This window comes from Macaca nemestrina, chromosome 13 (assembly GCF_043159975.1).
Source record: "Macaca nemestrina isolate mMacNem1 chromosome 13, mMacNem.hap1, whole genome shotgun sequence".
In the NCBI taxonomy this organism is placed as follows: Eukaryota; Metazoa; Chordata; class Mammalia; order Primates; family Cercopithecidae; genus Macaca; species Macaca nemestrina.
Window position 1 is genome coordinate 85,441,595 of NC_092137.1, and position 17,562 is coordinate 85,459,156.

Genomic DNA, 17,562 nt, shown 5'->3' on the forward strand with positions numbered 1-17,562 from the left:
ACTTGAGCATCCTTGAATTTTGGTATCCAAATGGGTCTTGGAACCAATCCCCCATGGATACTGAGGGGACAACTGTACAGGCTAGATACGAGTAAGCCCAACCACTTACAGTGGTAGGAGCAAAAGCAACAGCAAACTTACCAAAACATTATGCACTGGGCACTTTACAAAGGTTCTCTGTTTATTCTTCACTACAAACTGACAATGTTTGTTTCATCATACCCCTTTTACAAATAAGAAAACAGACTCAGAAATGTTCAATATCTCACCCAACATCACAATACTAGGAAATGGGGGAGCCGGGATTCAAAAGCAGATCCACAGTCTCCAAAGTTCATACTCTTTCCACTGAGAGACTGCACAAAAAACAGGGCAATAGGCAGCAAGACTAGCCTTGGTGCCTCCCGGACCTCCAAAGCCAACCTCTCCTCAGGCAAGACCTACCTGACTGCCCAGACCCAAGCAACTCTAAGGCAAGAAGAGGCAATACGCCTACTTCTCCTGAATGCCCTGTCCTGGTTATGACAGCACCACCAGGTAAGATGCACAGACAGCCTCAAATTCACCCTTCCTGTCCTGTTAACTAATGCCCCTTGCCCCCCGAGATCACAGTGTCAGGTCAACTTCCAACTCTGGGGAAAAGCTCCACAAAACCATCCTCTGATTACAGACCTCTCTCTCCTACTGGGTGTACCGAAGGTGTCAAATTGTAGCAGGACGAGCGGCAGACAAAACTCCTCAGACACCGAGTTAAAGAAGGAAGGGGTTTATTCAGCCGGGGGCATAGGCAAGACTTCTGTCTCAAGAGCCGAGCTCTCCGAGTGAGCAATTCCTGTCCCTTTTAAGGGCTCACAACCCTAAGGGGGTGTATGTGAGAGGGTCGTGATTGATTGAGCAAGCAGGGGGTACGTGACTGGGGGCTGCATGCACCAGTAATTAGATGGGAACAAAACAAGATAGGGATTTTCACAGTGCATTTCTATACAATGTCTATAATCTATAGATAACAGAACTGATTAGGTCAGGGGTCCATCTTTAACTACCAGGCCCAGGGTGCGGCGCCGGGCTGTCTGCCTGTGGATTTCATTTCTGCCTTTTAGTTTTTACTTCTTCTTTCTTTGGAGGCAGAAATTGGGCATAAGATGATATGAGGGGTGGTCTCCTCCCTTAAAATCACTGTGCCCTTCCTCTGCCAACCCCTAACCAAACCACAGCTTCTGAAGGGACAGCCCTGCATAGGACATGATTCCACGTGCCCCTCACTCCCCAAGCCATGCCAGTTATACCTGAGTGGATACCTGACTCGATGATATGGCACTGGCTGAATCATCAGCTTCACATTCAAAGAGTACATCTACCCCACAGAATGGACTTAAAAACTGTCCACAGCAGAAAACACTCATCTCTATAGGCCAAATACCAATTGCCTCATTTCAAATCTCTTTTAATTTGCATTCGTTTAGATTTCAAGAAGGGCAAGAGACAAGAGACCACAAGAAAAGAACTATTGGAAATATTACAACTAAGATAAAACACCCCCGATATGGCATTTCCTACAGTACAAAAACTAAAGGGATTTAATTTTCCCCTTAGAAGACACAGTAAGTAAGATACACAGATTGCTACTTTCACATTAGTGCTTGCCGTACATTATACTCTCTTTTTTAAAAAAATGATTATCAGTCTGACCATAATCATGGCTTATCATCAGCTGAATCCCCTTCTCCCTCCCTCCAATGACACATATTCACCCCACCTGCACTGCCCTCTGAATGTTGCGCTCACTGGAGAATACTTTACAGGCTTATCACCAGACAGTTTACTTCAGGGTTCAAATTCCACCTTCCTTGCCTCTTAGCCCCCATGTCCCCCTTTCCACTCTCCCCTTGCCTCCCCACAGCCCTTCTTCTCTCTCCCTTTCTTTCTGGGCTGTGGAAAGAATCGATTAAGCTCCTGTCCACATTTGCAGCAGGCCTTTTTCTCTTTCCTGAGACTTCTTCAGCTGTGGGGAGACCCAGGTCCCAGTTGGGGCATTGTTGAGTTAGCCCAGGGGCTGAGGGGGTGGGTGAGGGGGTTCGAGTCCGGCAGATGCCTTTTTTGTCAAAAACAAAGGCCCCCCAGCGAGCCTCTCCTCTTTCCAGCACTTTCATCCCCCTCAGATCAAAGACCTGCTCTGCATATGAAAGGCACCGCCCATTACGCGGCTCACAGTGGCCTGCACCACCGCACCAGCCTCCCCGCGCTGGAACAAAGGGCCTCGCATCTGTTCAAGCGCAGGCCTCACCTTCTGGAGCGTGGGGTTGTTGTGTCTTCTTTTTTCCTTAGTTCACTTTTTAGAGCCATTCAGTCCCTTGAAGTATAGTTTGGAAGCAGTAGGGGAAGGGTCTCCCTTGCCCTCAGACCATTCACCCAGATAATTTTTTAAGACACCTTGAGGGTGTCTGGTCCTTGCCTCCCCACCTCACCCAGGTCTCCAGGCAGCGGGGAGGTCCTTCTCAGGCTCTTTGTCTACATTTGCAACCGCTCTTTCAAATACCTCCTCCCTTACCTGAAAAGACACCGGTCCCTTGGAAGAGTCTAGACTGGCCCCTCAAACCAAGATGATGATGAAAGTTCTGCTCCTTTTTGTCATGTGAATGGATGCTGCCAGACTCAGGAGCTAAAGCTTCCACGCACTTCTTTGGATGTCTAGGTCTGCTTTTTGGCAGAGGTAGCGGGGAAGCGCTTCTCAAAACTTGAACCTGAGTTCTCAACAAAAGGACTCAAGCATAAGGACGAGACAAACGGATCTTCAGTGACATTTTAACCTGAAGAAGTGCCATGTTGTCAACAATGACGGTTCCTGAACACCAGGAGGGCACACAGCCTAGAAGAATGCACACGGCCAACCAGACCTTCCCTCTCTTGTCTTCCCGCTGCCTCCTGGACACCCCCCAAGCCTTCTGCTCACTTTGGTCACATCTCCTGACCGTTTTTTCTCCTTTTCAATCAGTTCAGCTCCTGCCCTGACTTTCAAGGGCTAAATAAGCTCGTCCATCTTCTCCTGTTATGCACTAAATTATGTCCCCTAGAAAGTCATGTTGAAGCTCTAACCCCCCATGTCACCACATTTGGAGAAAGGGCTTTAAGAATTAAAGTTGAATGAGGTCATAAGGGCAGGGCCCTGACCCAACAGGACTGTGACCTTATAAAAAGAGGAAGAGTCGCCAGAGTTGTCTCTCCCAACGCTCACACAGAGAAAAGGCCATGTGAGGTCAGAGCAAGAAGACACGGTCCGCAAGCCGAGGAGAGAGGATTCGCCCTGATCTTGAACTTGGAGCCTCCAGAACTGTGAGACTTCAGTTTCTTTTGTCGAAGCCACCCAGGCTGTGGTATTCTGGTGCAGCAACCCAAGCAGGCTAATACACTTCCTTCCCCCAAATCCCACGCAATGCTGGGGTAACAATGAGAATAAATACTAATTTCTCCATCTCCAAGGCCTGGTAAATGTCCAACCTCTACCAAGCACTTCCCCACTGACTCAGAAGATCTCCATTCTTGTAACTTTTACTGCTTGGTAGGTAAGTTTCCTTTACATTTTATAAAGTTGTGACAAGACAACCCAGCTTCAAGACTATGTCAACAAACTATGAAAAATCATATGAAGAAGCAAATCAAAAGCACAATAAAGTTAATAACCTACCCTTACCCACATATGAACTACCCTTACCCACATATGAACTTGTGCCTGGGGCCAGTTAGGCATGAGTGCTAAGCAGTTCATTGGAATGATTATCAACCATATCACTTCCGCAGAGTCCCTGGCATTTCTCTTAATTTTCTCCAATATCCTGATCAGCATCCATGTCAGGTTTTCCCTTGTACAACGAACTACATGACAATCACTATCAAGTCCACACACAATGCAACTCAATAAAAGTCAAATATCTCACTCCCCAGCTGTCTCAGTTCCCAGACTCCCAATGTCTCCCTCCTGATGGCCCGGGGTCCTGAGGTTAACATGGCCAAGGCTGCCAGCAAAGAGGCAACCTCCAACACCACTGCCAGGTAGATGGGTGTCTCACTCTACCCAGCCACACTCAGTGGCCAAATGCCTTGTCCTGCAGCACTGCTGTGTGCTATCCCTCCTCCACTTTATATTCTATTTCGTTAGAGACAGAGTCTTGCTCTGTCACCCAGCTCGGAATGCAATGGCACAATCATAGCTCATTGCAGCCTCAAACTTGTGGGCCCAAGTCATTTTCCTGTCTTAGCCTCCTGAGTAGCTAGGACTGCAGGCGCTCACCACCATGCCCGGCTAATGTTTCATTTTTTGTAGAGACGGGGTCTCGCTATGTTGCCCAGGCTGGTCTTGAACTCCCGGCCGGCCCCAAGCAATCCTCCTGCCTCAACCTCCCAAAGTGCTAGGATTAAAGGCTTGAGCCACCATGTCCAGCCTCTCTCTCCCCACTAAAAACAGCTTCTGTATAACCCTTCTGTGCATAGAACACACCTGGGTTTCCCAGCCCCACAGTCTAGCTCCCTCCAACATCATCTCTCACCAGACCCCTACACAAATGCTTATATAGCCAACCCAGCCTGCCACCCTGTGGCCAGCACAGTTCAAATTTTCCCAGATTTGCCTGCACTTTTGGCCCATTCAGAATAGCTGTCTGTTTTTCCTACCTGACTAAATGCTAGCCTTCCCTTGAAAATCCAGCTCAAATTCTAGTATGTTCATTAATCTGGATAATATTTAGAAAATAAAATTTGTATACCTTTTCCTCATTAATCACATTCTTAGGCAGTTATTCTACCATGACAGCCCCAAAGAAGGAGTAAGGGAGAAAAACTGGGTTCATGAGGATAGGCTGTGCCCAAAATCCCCCCCACTGCAGGGATGTCTGTCACTTCCGCTTCCAGCAACCAAGGGCCTTGGGGCAGCCTTCATTTTCAGGCTCTTCAATCAATATGAGGCTCCCTGAAGTTCAGGACTGGTTTGGAGAGAAGCTATAAAACTGCACCACACCACACTTGGTTCTACAGTGTAGCGGTTATCATGTCTGCTTTACACATCAAAGGTCCAGGGTTCAAACTCCCGTGGAACCAAGGGGTGGTTGATTCCCATTAGGCCATGCACGGTGGTCCACACCTGTAATCCCCATGCTTTGGGAGGCGGAGGTGGGAGGATCTTTAGAGGCCAGGAGTTTGAGGCCAACCAAGCAACATAGCGAGACCCCATCTCTATAGAAATAAAAAATTTTTTTTTAAAAACCTGCACCACAGATTCAAAAACTACCCCTCGCAAGGGAAGGAAGGTCTCTGCCCCCACAGTCATGAGCCACACACCCACTACTGCCCTCGGGGTGTGTTTTAAACTTTCACTTTTTTATGGTTTGGGAGTTACCCCCCAGGAAAATGGCACACTAACATTGTGTAAGCAGCATCTCTGCCCTGGTGGCAGGAAGGAAATGATTCTGGGAAGATCAACAGAAGAGAAAAAGTCAGGGTAAAGATGGAAACAGCCAGCAAAGAGTAAATGCTGTAGTTTGGTCTTTTAATACAGTATGGCCAGATTGAGCATTCAGAAAACTGCCTCCCTCCAATTGCACCCAGCAATTAGTAAACACCCACATGTGCAAGGCATGATGCTAGACCCATACCAAAAAAAAGGGGGGGTGGTAAATCAAGATCCTTGCTCTCTAGAAGTTTATGTGCCAGGCCAGGAGACAAAATAAACATCTGGAAAGTTAATCACCAACAAAAGAATTAAATAACCATAAGCCTGATAATTCAACAGCCGCCGCATGGCAGCAAATGAGCAACTTCTCATTGGTGGTATGGACAGCAGACACTATGAGTTCAGGAGAAAGGAGGGTCTTCTGAGCCCTGCAACTTGAGGTAACGCACAGTGGCAATACAAGAACAGGACTGGAGCAGGGACCAAGAATAGGACCCAGTGGTTCTCCAACTTGCATGTGCATCAGAAACACCTGGAGGACTGATAAGATCAAAGATGGCTGGCCCCACCCCCAGAGTTTCCAGTTCAGGAGGTCTGGGATGGGATGGGGTCCCAAATTTTGCATTACTAATAAGTTCCAGGTGATGCTGATGCTGCCAGTCCAGAGACACACTTCGAGAACCACTGGTTTAGCCTGAACATTCTATATCACAGGTAGGAAGCTGGCAGTCCAAATGGCCTGTCTGGCTCATGGCTCAGTCTCGTTTATTTTTTGGAGAGATGGGAGGTCTCACTATGTTGTCCAGGCTGGTGTCGAACTCCTGGGCTCAAGTAATCTTTGCTATAAGAGAATTAGCCACAATGCAAGTACCTGCCATGAACTTGGCACAGCTGGATGCTCTCCTCCCCAACCACACACACATCAAGGTGGAAAACCTTCTACACAACGTTTTCACTTTGATTGGACACCTAAAATCAGACAGCTTTGAAATCATGTCAAAATCTCCTCCCTGTCAAAGTTGCTCAAACTTTGCAACTTTACCCTGGGTCTGTGTTACAGGCTGAACTGTGTACCCCTTAAATTCATATGTCAAAGTCCTAACCACCCTGCCCCCCCATACCTCTGAAAATGACTATTTGGAGATAGAGCCTTTAAGTTAAAAGGGCCGGCCATAATCCAGGCCTTGGAAGAAACCAGCCTTGCCGAACATGAAACCATGTTCTCAGACTTCTAGCCTCTAGAATTGTGAGGCAGACATTTTCTGTTGTTTAAGCCACCCAGTTGGTGGTACTTTGTTTATGGCAGCCCTCGCAAATTAATACAAACCCTCATGTCCACTGCAGGTGTTTAACCGTGATTTCTATGTCATCTCCTAGGGAGAGGACCAGAAAAGCAAGAAGAAAGCTCCAGTCTTGGGCTGTCCAAATCCCTTTCCTAGACCTCCTTTTCTCTGCTTATTTCCTTCTCTCTTTCATCCTCCACAGTTTCTCCTCTCTGCCTCATAGGCAATGGCGCCTGCTTTCTGAACAGTCACAGCAACAGCAGAGTCAGCGTTGGGGGTTGTTGGAGAGGTGGAGAAGGTGTGTGGGGTCATCCCCTGATCACCCACTGGCAGAAGCCAGATGTTGGCCACGTTTGAGAAGCAGAGCCAGGGCTGGGTGGGAATGTGAAGGGTTGACAGGATCTTGAAAGTCCTGGATCCAGAAAGGGAGGTGGGAGCAGTGGGGAGGTGCTCAGACAGGTATCAGGCCCTCGAGCTTGGATTCAGTCACAAGTTGCCTCAGACGTCTGCCAACACTTTCCATCAGCCTGGCGATCGATTTACAGGGCCGTCCAATAGGGTTTTACCCTGCAGCAGCAGTCCCCAGCCTTTTTGGCACCAGGTACAGTTTCATGGAAAACAATTTTTCCACAGACCAGGTTGGGGGTACTGTTGGGGGAGGGTTTCGGGATGGTTCAAGCACATGACATTTATTGTGCACTTTATTTCTATTATTATTACATTGTAATATGTAATAAAATAATTCTACAATTCTCCATAATGTAGAATCCATGGGAGCCCTGAGCTTGTTTTCCTACAACTAGACAGTCCCATTTGGGGGTGATGGGGCACAGTGACAGATCATCAGGCATCAGATTTTCATAAGGAGCACGCAACCTAGATCTCGCATGCACAGTTCACGGTAGGCTTCACGCACCTATGAGAATCTAATGCAGCCACTGATCTGACAGGAGGAGGAGCTCGGGCAGCAATGCTAGTGATAGGGAACGGCTGGGGAGCAGCTGTAGATACAGATGAAGCTTCAGTACCCGTCTGTGGCCTGGGGATTGGGGACCCCTGCTCTACAGCATTTCAAAATCACTTCTGGACCTGGGTTGTGTCAACAACCATCGGCAGCCTCTCCAGACAGCACGGAAGCCCCAGAGAGCACAGAGCATCCCAGAGCTGTCCTTTCCCCGAAAGTCAGGCAGCAGCAACCCACCTGCCTGTACGCTGCTCAGCGATAAACAACCTCACCTGCCCAAAGGACCCGCAAGAGCAGAGACTCAGTGTGAGCTGCAGTTCTCACCTGAGAACTGTGAGGCTAATGAGGTCTCTCCTGTTAGGATTCCTCATTTTATGATTCTGCAGCTCTTGCTGAAGCTCCCTTTTAAGCTCTAAATGACTGTGAATGCAAAGGGAAGAGCCTCGTGAAGAGTTCAGGAAGGTAGGACAGCACAAAAAGTGTCAGGAGGGACAGAGCAAAAGAATACAGAGAAGAAGCACCCTAATACCCGTGGCATGACATGATGCTATACCACCAGTAAGCACCTCGGGGTCCAGGGCAGCCCCCACTTCCTCTGTCCCTGGGCCATGGAGCACCTTGACCCCAACACCTTAACCAACTCCTTGGAGGATCCCAGATAACAACTTGGCCCCAGTCCCACCTGTCTCCTTGTCCTTCTTCCTCTCCCCCAAATGGGGTAGACTCTGCCTCAACTACCCCTACCTGGCAGGTGTAATCTTTGGAGGAGGGATGGAGAATTCATGTTCTCACTTTTTCTCACGTGGAGACATGCTGGGAGTTATTCCTAAAGTCTGGACGTGTCCTTGGGCTGATCCACCAAGCAGGTGTCAAGGAAGAGCTGGCTGCTAGGGTTTCAAAGGAGCTCTCTCCTGCCAGCGTAGCTCACCAGGGCAGGAGGCAGGGATATGAGGCAGAAACTAGGCTGCGGTCCCCTTGAAGTGCCTCTCTTAGGACCCCAAAAGCAGCTGGGCAGGGTCAGACACAGCCACAACATGGACAGAACCCCAGCAGCATGTGTGGCATCCAGGTACCTGTACAAAAATAGGTACAAAAATACCTATTCTTTTTTTTTCAGTTCGCTTTGGCCTTTAGAGGGGCAGCCCAGAGCCAAGGGGAGGCAGGGTCAGCACTTGTTTTGTCTTTGAATCCCCAAAATTAGAAAGAGTGCCTCGCCTACACTGAGTTCTTAAGAAACGTGTCCCAAATAAAAAGTGGCCATAAAAGGAAAGACAGCTCAAGTCCTGAGCAGGCCTGTGCCCAGGGGGGAAACAGAGCTGAAGTCTGCACCTAGGAGCTCAGGAGCTTCACAGCCAGCCATTCAGGTACAAAGTGGATTTGATTTTCTACTCTTGTCATAAAAATCAGAAACCAAAGGGATGTCCAACATGAAAAAAACACTGCAGAAGACACTCCTGAGAGAGCTAAGAACCCACCCTGACTTCTAATTTATGAAGACACTGTCCACGTACAACATCTGTATTGACGCCTATGTGAAAGCCGGGACGTGGTCTATCCGAGGAATAGATTTGTCAGGCTCCCAGGGTATCAACAGTAACCGCAGCACTTCAGCCCAACCATGCCTAAGAACAGGAAATAATACATCGCAATGTTGGGAAAGAACATAAAAAAGCAAAAGAATGGGATTAAAAGCAAATTGCTTGCAAAAGGTTAGACTTCATGTGAACTTTAAGAGGCAAGTCTATATTACATAGCTCTTAGAAAGGCTCTATTCAACCCTTTTTTTTTTTTTTTTTTTTTTTTTTTTTTTTTTTTGTCTTTTTGAGATGGAATCTCACTCTGATGCCCAGGCTGGAGTGCAGTGGTGCAATCTCGGCTCACTGCAACCTCCGCCTTCTGAGTTCAAGTGATTCTCCTGCCTCAGCCTCCCAAGTAGCTGGGACTACAGGCACCAGCCACCACACCTGGCTAATTTTTTGTATTTTTAGTAGAGACTGGGTTTCACCGTGTTAGCCAGGATGGTCTCAACCTCCTGACGAGAAGGGGAAGAGTTCTCTTTCAGAGAGTTCACATATTTTTCCTAGGCCTTTATTTTAAACCAAAACTATCAAGGAAAAATAGGATGTCAGGATCTCCATCTTCAAGCAACTTCCATATCAGTCATGGAAAATGTGGAAAAGTCATCTATGAGCATCATAGTCAATTTTTTTTAAAAATGTGACCTCCTGCTTTTATTGAAATTTATGATGAGGAAGCCAGAATCCCTAAGCCAATTACTCCTCTAAGTGTGGCAGTTGGCAGCACTCAGTGTATATAGGTGCACCTGACAGCAATAACTTCAAAAGAAGAATGTGTGTTCAGAGTTCCAAGCTAAGGAATCCAGGAGTGGCCAACCCAGAGATTCATTCCTTATCTATAAGGAACATCCGAACCCCTGGTCCATCCTGTGGAACATGGACCACACAAGGGATTGAGGCCCTTTGCTTTGAGTTAAATGAGGATGGCCATGTAGGAGCAGGTGTTCAGTGAAGGTGATTTATCAACTGCATGTTTTTTACAAGCGATTGGGATTCTCCTGTCCAGCCCACTGCCACTGGATCACCCTGTAAGTCAGTCCTCTCAATAAACCCTGTGTCTCAGTTGCTGGCTCTGGGTCTCTTCTTCCACCTTTTGAACCTAGTGCCATCCCCACTGAAATCAACAGGGGTCCCACATGACACTCAGAGGCAGAGCTGGATTAGAAAGAGGAGATCTGAGAGCCGAGGCCTGTCGTGCACTAACTCTTTCTGTGACCCCACGCTGGCCCACCCTCTGCCTCCAGATGGGCCTCTCCCAGGTTATTCCAGCAGGAAACCATCCCCAGTGACCTCTGCTGGCTGACCCCCCACACTCTTGCCTTAGCCTCTAGGAACAGAGACCTCCTAGCCTCAAGGGTTGTTCTTAAGACCCACGGCACTGATGTAAGAATATGCAGAAACCTGCAAAGTACAAAACAAGGCACCATATGGTATCCCCGGGATCCTCTCCCTTAGGCCTGGCAGGCCAACCCATCCTCAAAGAATCTGACCCCTTCCTCCATAGGAGTCTTCCTCAGGCCAGCTAGCACCTCCCCAACTCTCACCCCTCCAGCATCCACCTAGCCCTTAATAACCACAGGCTGAGAGAGGTGGCATCCTTCTAGGAATTTGCCCTTCCTCCTCAGCCAGACCACAGGGCTCCTGGGGAGCGGGGCTGCCTCCACCACTCCACTCTGCCCTGGACCTTTCCAGAGAATCATCCTGGAGCCATTTGTTTCTTGTATTAGGCGACCGACCAAACTAAAGACAACTTGCTCCAAAGAACAAAGTCCCCATCTTCTCCAACACCCCAAAACTGTAACTCAAGAATTGCAGTTTCATACAATCTGGAAGTATGTCCACTGAGCCCAAACCACTACTGAAGGTTGCACTGTGGGGGAAAAAGGGGGGCTTTTCAGCAGAGAGAGTGAGTTGTTAGGGTACTGAAGAGCAAGAACTGGCAGTAACCATCCTACTGGAAAGTACAAAGGAGTGACAGCCAAAAAGGCAAATATGAAACATGTTAGTGCCATCTATTGGCAGGAGTAAACAGTAACAAAGAAGTGACGCTTTGCACAGTCTCAATTCAGATAAGACCTCAGCATCAACTCTGGGGTTTGCAAAAGGACTTTTACATCCAATTAACTGCCTCTTAGGATGTTGAAAGCCTAAAGATGCAGGCTTTGCATGTGGAAAGCAGAGGGAAACTCCAGAACTGTTGGCTACATTCATGTTCACTTAAGGATATGACAAAAAAGAGCCCAAGCCAAGATGTGACTGGGTCCTAAAGGACAGATTCCAATGCAGGAGACCAGAGCTTTCACAGATTCCCGTCCCACCCCACCATGACATCCAATCCGTTGGTGGGGAAGTGGACAGGAGAGTCCTATGCTTAGATGGGCAGAGCAGGCATTGCAATTCCCCATGCCTAGAGCCTATCCATAGATGCCTGGTGATGTATGAACATGGAGATGGGATTTAGCAAGACCGTTTCTCTAGGGGAACCCACCTGTGCAGACAGAGGGGAAGTGAGACACCACCCTGCTGAGCCCACTCCGCTGAACCTCCAGGTCCAAGCTACGTGCTTTCTTCACATAGGGAACGCCAATGCAGCTGGCAGTACCAAGCAGGCATGAACTTTATGTGAAGGAGAACAGGAGTCATAACTTGATTTGATACTGAGGGGCAAGGATGACGTCTGCCTTGAGATGACAAGATCAAATCCAGGCATCCATGTCAGGGTCCTGTTGCCAGACTTCAGTTAGATTCAGGGACCTACACCCCACAAACCAAGAGCCACAAGGCCTACAGGGGCCAGGCAGATGAGTTAAAAGAAGTCAAGAGGGCTAGGCGAAAGGCAACAGGGAGGAGTGGGGACCCCGGACAAACTGGAAAGACACTATTGGCCCCGTCTAAAGGGGGCGGCCAGTGCTCAGTCCAGCCAACTGCTGCTATGTGGGAGCATGGCCCCAGTACTCCAGATCCTCTGAGGGCTCAAGAGAATCCAGGCTGTTCTCCATATGATATTTCTCAATTTTTAAATATTGTCAACTTAGTCATTAAAAAAGAAAAGAAAATATGCTAACCACATAAAACAGAACTGCGAGCCGGATTCAGCCCATATGCCTCTTATTTGCAACCTCTGCTAGCCCTTCTGTTTTATGCTTTTGTCCTCTTTTCCTTTAACTTCTTTGAAAAAATCTTTGTCTATGGGAAACCAAGAAGAAAAACAATTTCCCTATGCAAAATCAATGATTCCACTCATCTTGAGAAGTTTCAGAGTTAAATATAAAATTATCAGTGAGGACTGTCTCATAGTAGGCACTGTATATTCACTCCTTCTGCTTATATCTTATAATATTTATGAAGTGCTTTCCAATTTCCTGCTTTTATTTGCTTCTGATAACAGGATGGTAGGGCAAGTATTATTATCCCATTGGAAAGATGAAGAAACTAAAGTTCGGAGAAGTTAAGTGATGGCTGAAAGTCATACACTGAGGCCAGGCGTGGTGGCTCACACCTGTAATCGCAGCACTTTGGGAGACTGAGGCAGGAAGATCGCTTGAGGCCAAAAGTTCAAGACCAGCCTGGCCAACGTGGTGAAATCCCATCTCTACTAAAAATACAAAAATCAGCCAGGTGTGGTGGCAGGTGCCTGTAATCCCAGACAGGAAGATCGCTTGAACCTGGGAGGCAGAGGCTACAGTGAGCTGAGATGGCGCCATTATACTCCAGCCTGGGCAATAGAGTGAGACACTGTCTCAAAAAAAAAAAAAAAAAAAAGTCATTGAGCTGTATACTCAGGTTGTATTTTACTGTTTATCTCTAGAAAGGAAACACGGGGAAGTTACATGAAAAAAAAGACTCTTAAGAACAAGTCAGGCTTTCCTCCTAAATTTAAACAACTCTACCTTGCTAGCTTAACCTCAAGGTCTTACAAGAAATTAGTTTATACATGTTAAACAACTATATAAACCCTAAGAATGTGTTATAAAATCAACATGACACTGTAGTCTATAACTATTGTGCTCTAAAATAACGCTGAAATATGTTATCTTAAGAGACAGTGTTGCACCCCTTCCTTCAGAGATACATTGCTTGAGCTAACATTTTACTTCCAAGTCTTTTTTTCCCCAGTTGGGAGTACGAAAGAAGGCTTTGGCTCAGATTTAAATGCTCACCAATTTCAAACCCATTCGGTCAAAATCAATAAGCCTTCAAATCAAAGCACCTTTCTTTTTGAAAATATTATATTAAATGCAGACATTGAAAAGGTTATAACATTGGCTCTTTGGGTTTCCATAATAATGCAAGAACATTTTTCCCAGGAGATCAATGCAGACAATTAATAATGATCCTTTATCTTATCTATAAATCTTAGTGTGCCAAACAAATACTATAGCATATAGAATAGCATCTGAGTACTTATTAATATTATAGAATTTTAGCAAGATAAATTCCCTAAAGATATCATTATCAACTCAGGAACATTATTTTTAGGCTGTTACATGTCCTTACAGCTTTTAAATAACCACCTTAGTTGAGTATGTCAAGATCTGCTAAGGCTGAGCTATTTGGATTAACAGTAATCTCAAATTCTGAGGAACAAAACCTCAAGGCAACCCAATGAGAACATTTACAAAACAAGATCACTTTATTTCATATTGCAAAGCTCCCACTGGTCTCCAGAAGTATCTAATGCACTTTAAACAACTTTCATGGAAACAACTAAACCACAGCAATTTAATAAAGTATTACTTATAAGAATTGAAGAACTAACTTCTTGAACATTAACCTAAATTCCAATGCCCTAGGGTAGGATCCTTAAACCATGGGTAAGGGGAGCATAACTCTGCTTAGGAAAGGAACTGTCCTGGGGCAGTGCCCTGAAGAGGGACAGTAGTGACCTCAAAGAGACTGCTGTCACCTAAAACAGCAATGGCCAGTATCATTTTCAAACCAGGCCATGCCCTGTGACAACCAGTGTGGCATCCACATGTCCACAACCTCTCAAAGCATCTTTTTAATGAAGGATCTGAACTAAAATGCATTTAAAAGCACACAGTGTGGGCCGGGCACAGTGGCTCACACCTGTAATCCCAGTACTTTGGGAGGCCAATGCAGGCGGATCACTTGAGGTCAGGAGTTCAAGACCAGCCTGGCCAATATGGCAAAACCCTGTCTCTACTAAAAATACAAAAAGTAGTTGGGCATGGTAGCACACACCTGTAATCTCAGCTACTAGGGAGTCTGAGGCAGGAGAATTGCTTGAATCCAGAGGGCAGAGGTTGCAGTGAGCTGAGATGGCACCACTGCACTCCTGCCTGGGTGACAGAGTGAGACTCTGTCTCAAAAAAAACAAAAACAAACAAAAAAAGCAAGCACACGGTATTTGTTGTAATGATAAGAAAAAACAAGATTTTCTTTCTTGGCAATACTCAAATAAGTGATATAACTGACCACGTGGCTTATTTTCTAACCTCCAGAAAAGCATTTTTGAGCAAAGATAATTTCTAGACAAGCTGTGCCCGTGGTCCATCACCTGCCCTGAAACTCAGCAGATTCACCCATACAACCAAACACCACCAAGTCTTTTATGCAAAGAGAGTCTTACCTGTGAAAAGTTCAACCCATTCAATGGATGGCACTGCTCTTCCACCTTTTCCACTGCCCCAGTCTGTTTCCTCAGCCGCTCAGCCTCCTGGGCAAGGAACAGGTCTAAGACAGGCACCCCACGGGACTTAATGTCCACTTCAGTAAGGGAGTTGACCATAAGCATCACCCATACAGGCCTCTTGCGCTCCCAGTTTCCGGCAATGGCATTGAAGAGGTAGTCTGCGTAGAGTCCCTTGCCGCGCTGGTCTGGGGTCATCCACGAGGGCATCATGAGCTTGACATACTCCAGGTGGCGCTTGAGGCGGCAGTAGATGTCCTTGGGGAGCACATCTTGGAGGTTCTTGCCCTGTGGCAGCATCTGACAGCTGGTGAGAGCTGAGATCGTATAGGGGTCTGTGAGGTCCAACTCAAAGTACACAGTGCTGCTCTGCAGGAAAGCCTCCTTAGAGTTGTCGGGGATGAAGTCCCAAACTCGGGTGTATGGGACATGGATCGTGCCAAAGAAGTAAGATGGTGGGTCTCGCTTAATGGTCCACAAGAAGGAATTCAACTCACTTTGCTGAAAAGAAAAAAGGCAACATCAAGGTATAATACGGGGGAGAGGAGAGGGGGGAGGTCAGGAACCTGTGAGAGGAAATGAATTAGTCACATTTCAAGAGAAAATATATCAAACTAGAATTTAGACTTTTGAGTCCATGTAGATTCACCTGCCACGACAATCCATGTCTTAAATAGACAAGAGCAAATTATGAAATCAGGATGAAATCAGGGGCTCATTAGGACTCTAGTTTCAACCTTGGCTATACATTGGGATCACCAGGGGAGCTTTAAAAGAAGCATCTCTGAGTCCTACCTCCAGAGATTCTGATCTGATTGGTCTGGGATGAGACCCACCTTTTCAATCAAAAGGGGATGGGACCCCCCTTTTCAATCAAAATGTTGATTCCAAGATGAGAAAGCAATAGCAGTCACCAGTTTTGAGTTTGTGCCATGCCTGCCCTAGCAATGAACTGGGCAAGAGTTAAAGAAGTGAGTCTCAGGGGCCTCCAAGGATATACCTGATACCATCTAAGAGACACCTGAGAAGCCCATTCATTGTCTCCCAGGCAGACCAGATGGTCCCGCTCCTTCAGATCTCAAAACCAACATCCCCAAAGGCAGAGGCTTCAACTCTGGCTATGCACTGGAATCACCCACAAAGCTTTTCAAAGTCCAATGCCTGGATCCACCCCAGACCAATCACATCAGAATCTCTGGAGGTGGAACTCAGAAATGCTACTTTTTGGTTTTTTTTGAGACAGAGTCTCGCTCTGTTGCCCAGGCTGTGTGGTGCAATCCAAACTCACTTCACTGCAACCTCAGCCTCCCAGATTCAAGCAGTTCTCCTGCCTCAGCCTGCTGAGTAGCTGGGATTACAGGCGCTCGCCACCACACCCAGTTAATTTTTGTATTTTTAGTACAGATGGGGTTTTACCATATTGGCCAGGCTGGTCTCAAACTCCTGACTTTGTGATCCGCCCACCTCAGCCTCCCAAAGTGCTGGAATTACAGGCGTAAGCCACCGCGCCTGGCCACAGAGATGCTACTTTTAAAGCTCCCCTGGTGATCCCAACATACAGCCAAGGATGAAACTAGAGTCCTAATGAGCCCCTGATTTCATAGTTTGCTCCCGTCCCTTTAGGACATGGATCGCATTTCTTTCTCTCACAAAGCCTTCAGAGGTTCGGTCGCAGAGATCTGGATGGTCTCTGCTGGATAGATTCTCTCCAAGCTGTTGCACATGCTGAGCAGTGGTGCATGTTCATCTGAGGCCAGGCCATTTCACTCCTGGCCCCTGAGTGTCTCCCAACCTCAACAACTGGCATTTATAACATATCTGCTTATTAAAATGCACTGTACAAAGAAGTGCAGTGCTCAAGGAATTCAGGTGTAAGTGGCAGACATACTAGTGACAAGAACAATGTATCAAGAAAGCTAGAAATGTGAAGATCCAGGTTTACAGAAAAAAAAAAAAATATATATATATATATATATATATATTTCGGCAGGGCATGGTGACTCACACCTGTAATTCCAGTACTTTAGAGGCTGAGGCGGGCAGATCACTTGAGCTCAGGGGTCTGAGACCAGCCTGGGCAACACAGCAAAACCCTGTCTCTACAAAAAATACCAAAATTAGTCGGGCATGGTGGTGCATGCCTGTAGTCCCAGCTACTCAAGAGGCTGAGGTGGATTGCTTGAGCCCAGGAGGTTGAGGCTGCAGATCGCACTACTGTGCTTCAACCTGGGCTACAGAATGAGACTTTATCTCAGAAAAAGAAAGAAAGAGAGAGAGAAGGAAGGACTGGAGGGAGGGAGGGAGGGAAAAAGAAATATTTGGAACATATTCACTTTACTAAAGGGTTTGACTTCAGCCTTTTAAGTAACATGCTTCCCTTGGATTATGAAGTTTCAATCTACAAGCAATTCTCATTATTCATGGTAGTTATATTTTATAAAGTTGCCACAAACACAAAATTAGCAAATACTAAACTGTTGTTCCTAAGGGAAACAAAAGGTTAAGTTCCTATTCATAACATTTTCATCAACTGATCAAAACATAGCCTTGTTTCATGTGTGCTTCTATTGAAAGGCACCTTATTGGCCCGGCACGGTAGCTTACGCCTGTAATCCCAGCACTTTGGGAGGCCAAGGCAGGTGGAT

At 46.7% G+C, this 17,562-nt stretch overlaps 1 protein-coding gene across 5 annotated transcripts in view; it reads right to left on the bottom strand.

The window, feature by feature from the left end:
* LOC105465365 (TraB domain containing 2A) overlaps positions 1 to 17,562 on the bottom strand; it is a 58,119-nt gene that overhangs the window by 31,325 nt on the left and 9,232 nt on the right. For all 5 annotated transcript variants that reach the window (XM_071076979.1, XM_071076978.1, XM_011713775.2 and 2 more), the window contains exon 2: positions 14,858 to 15,418. In XM_071076979.1, coding sequence (XP_070933080.1) covers positions 14,858 to 15,418 — 561 coding nt within the window. The remainder of the gene's footprint in view (positions 1 to 14,857; positions 15,419 to 17,562) is intronic.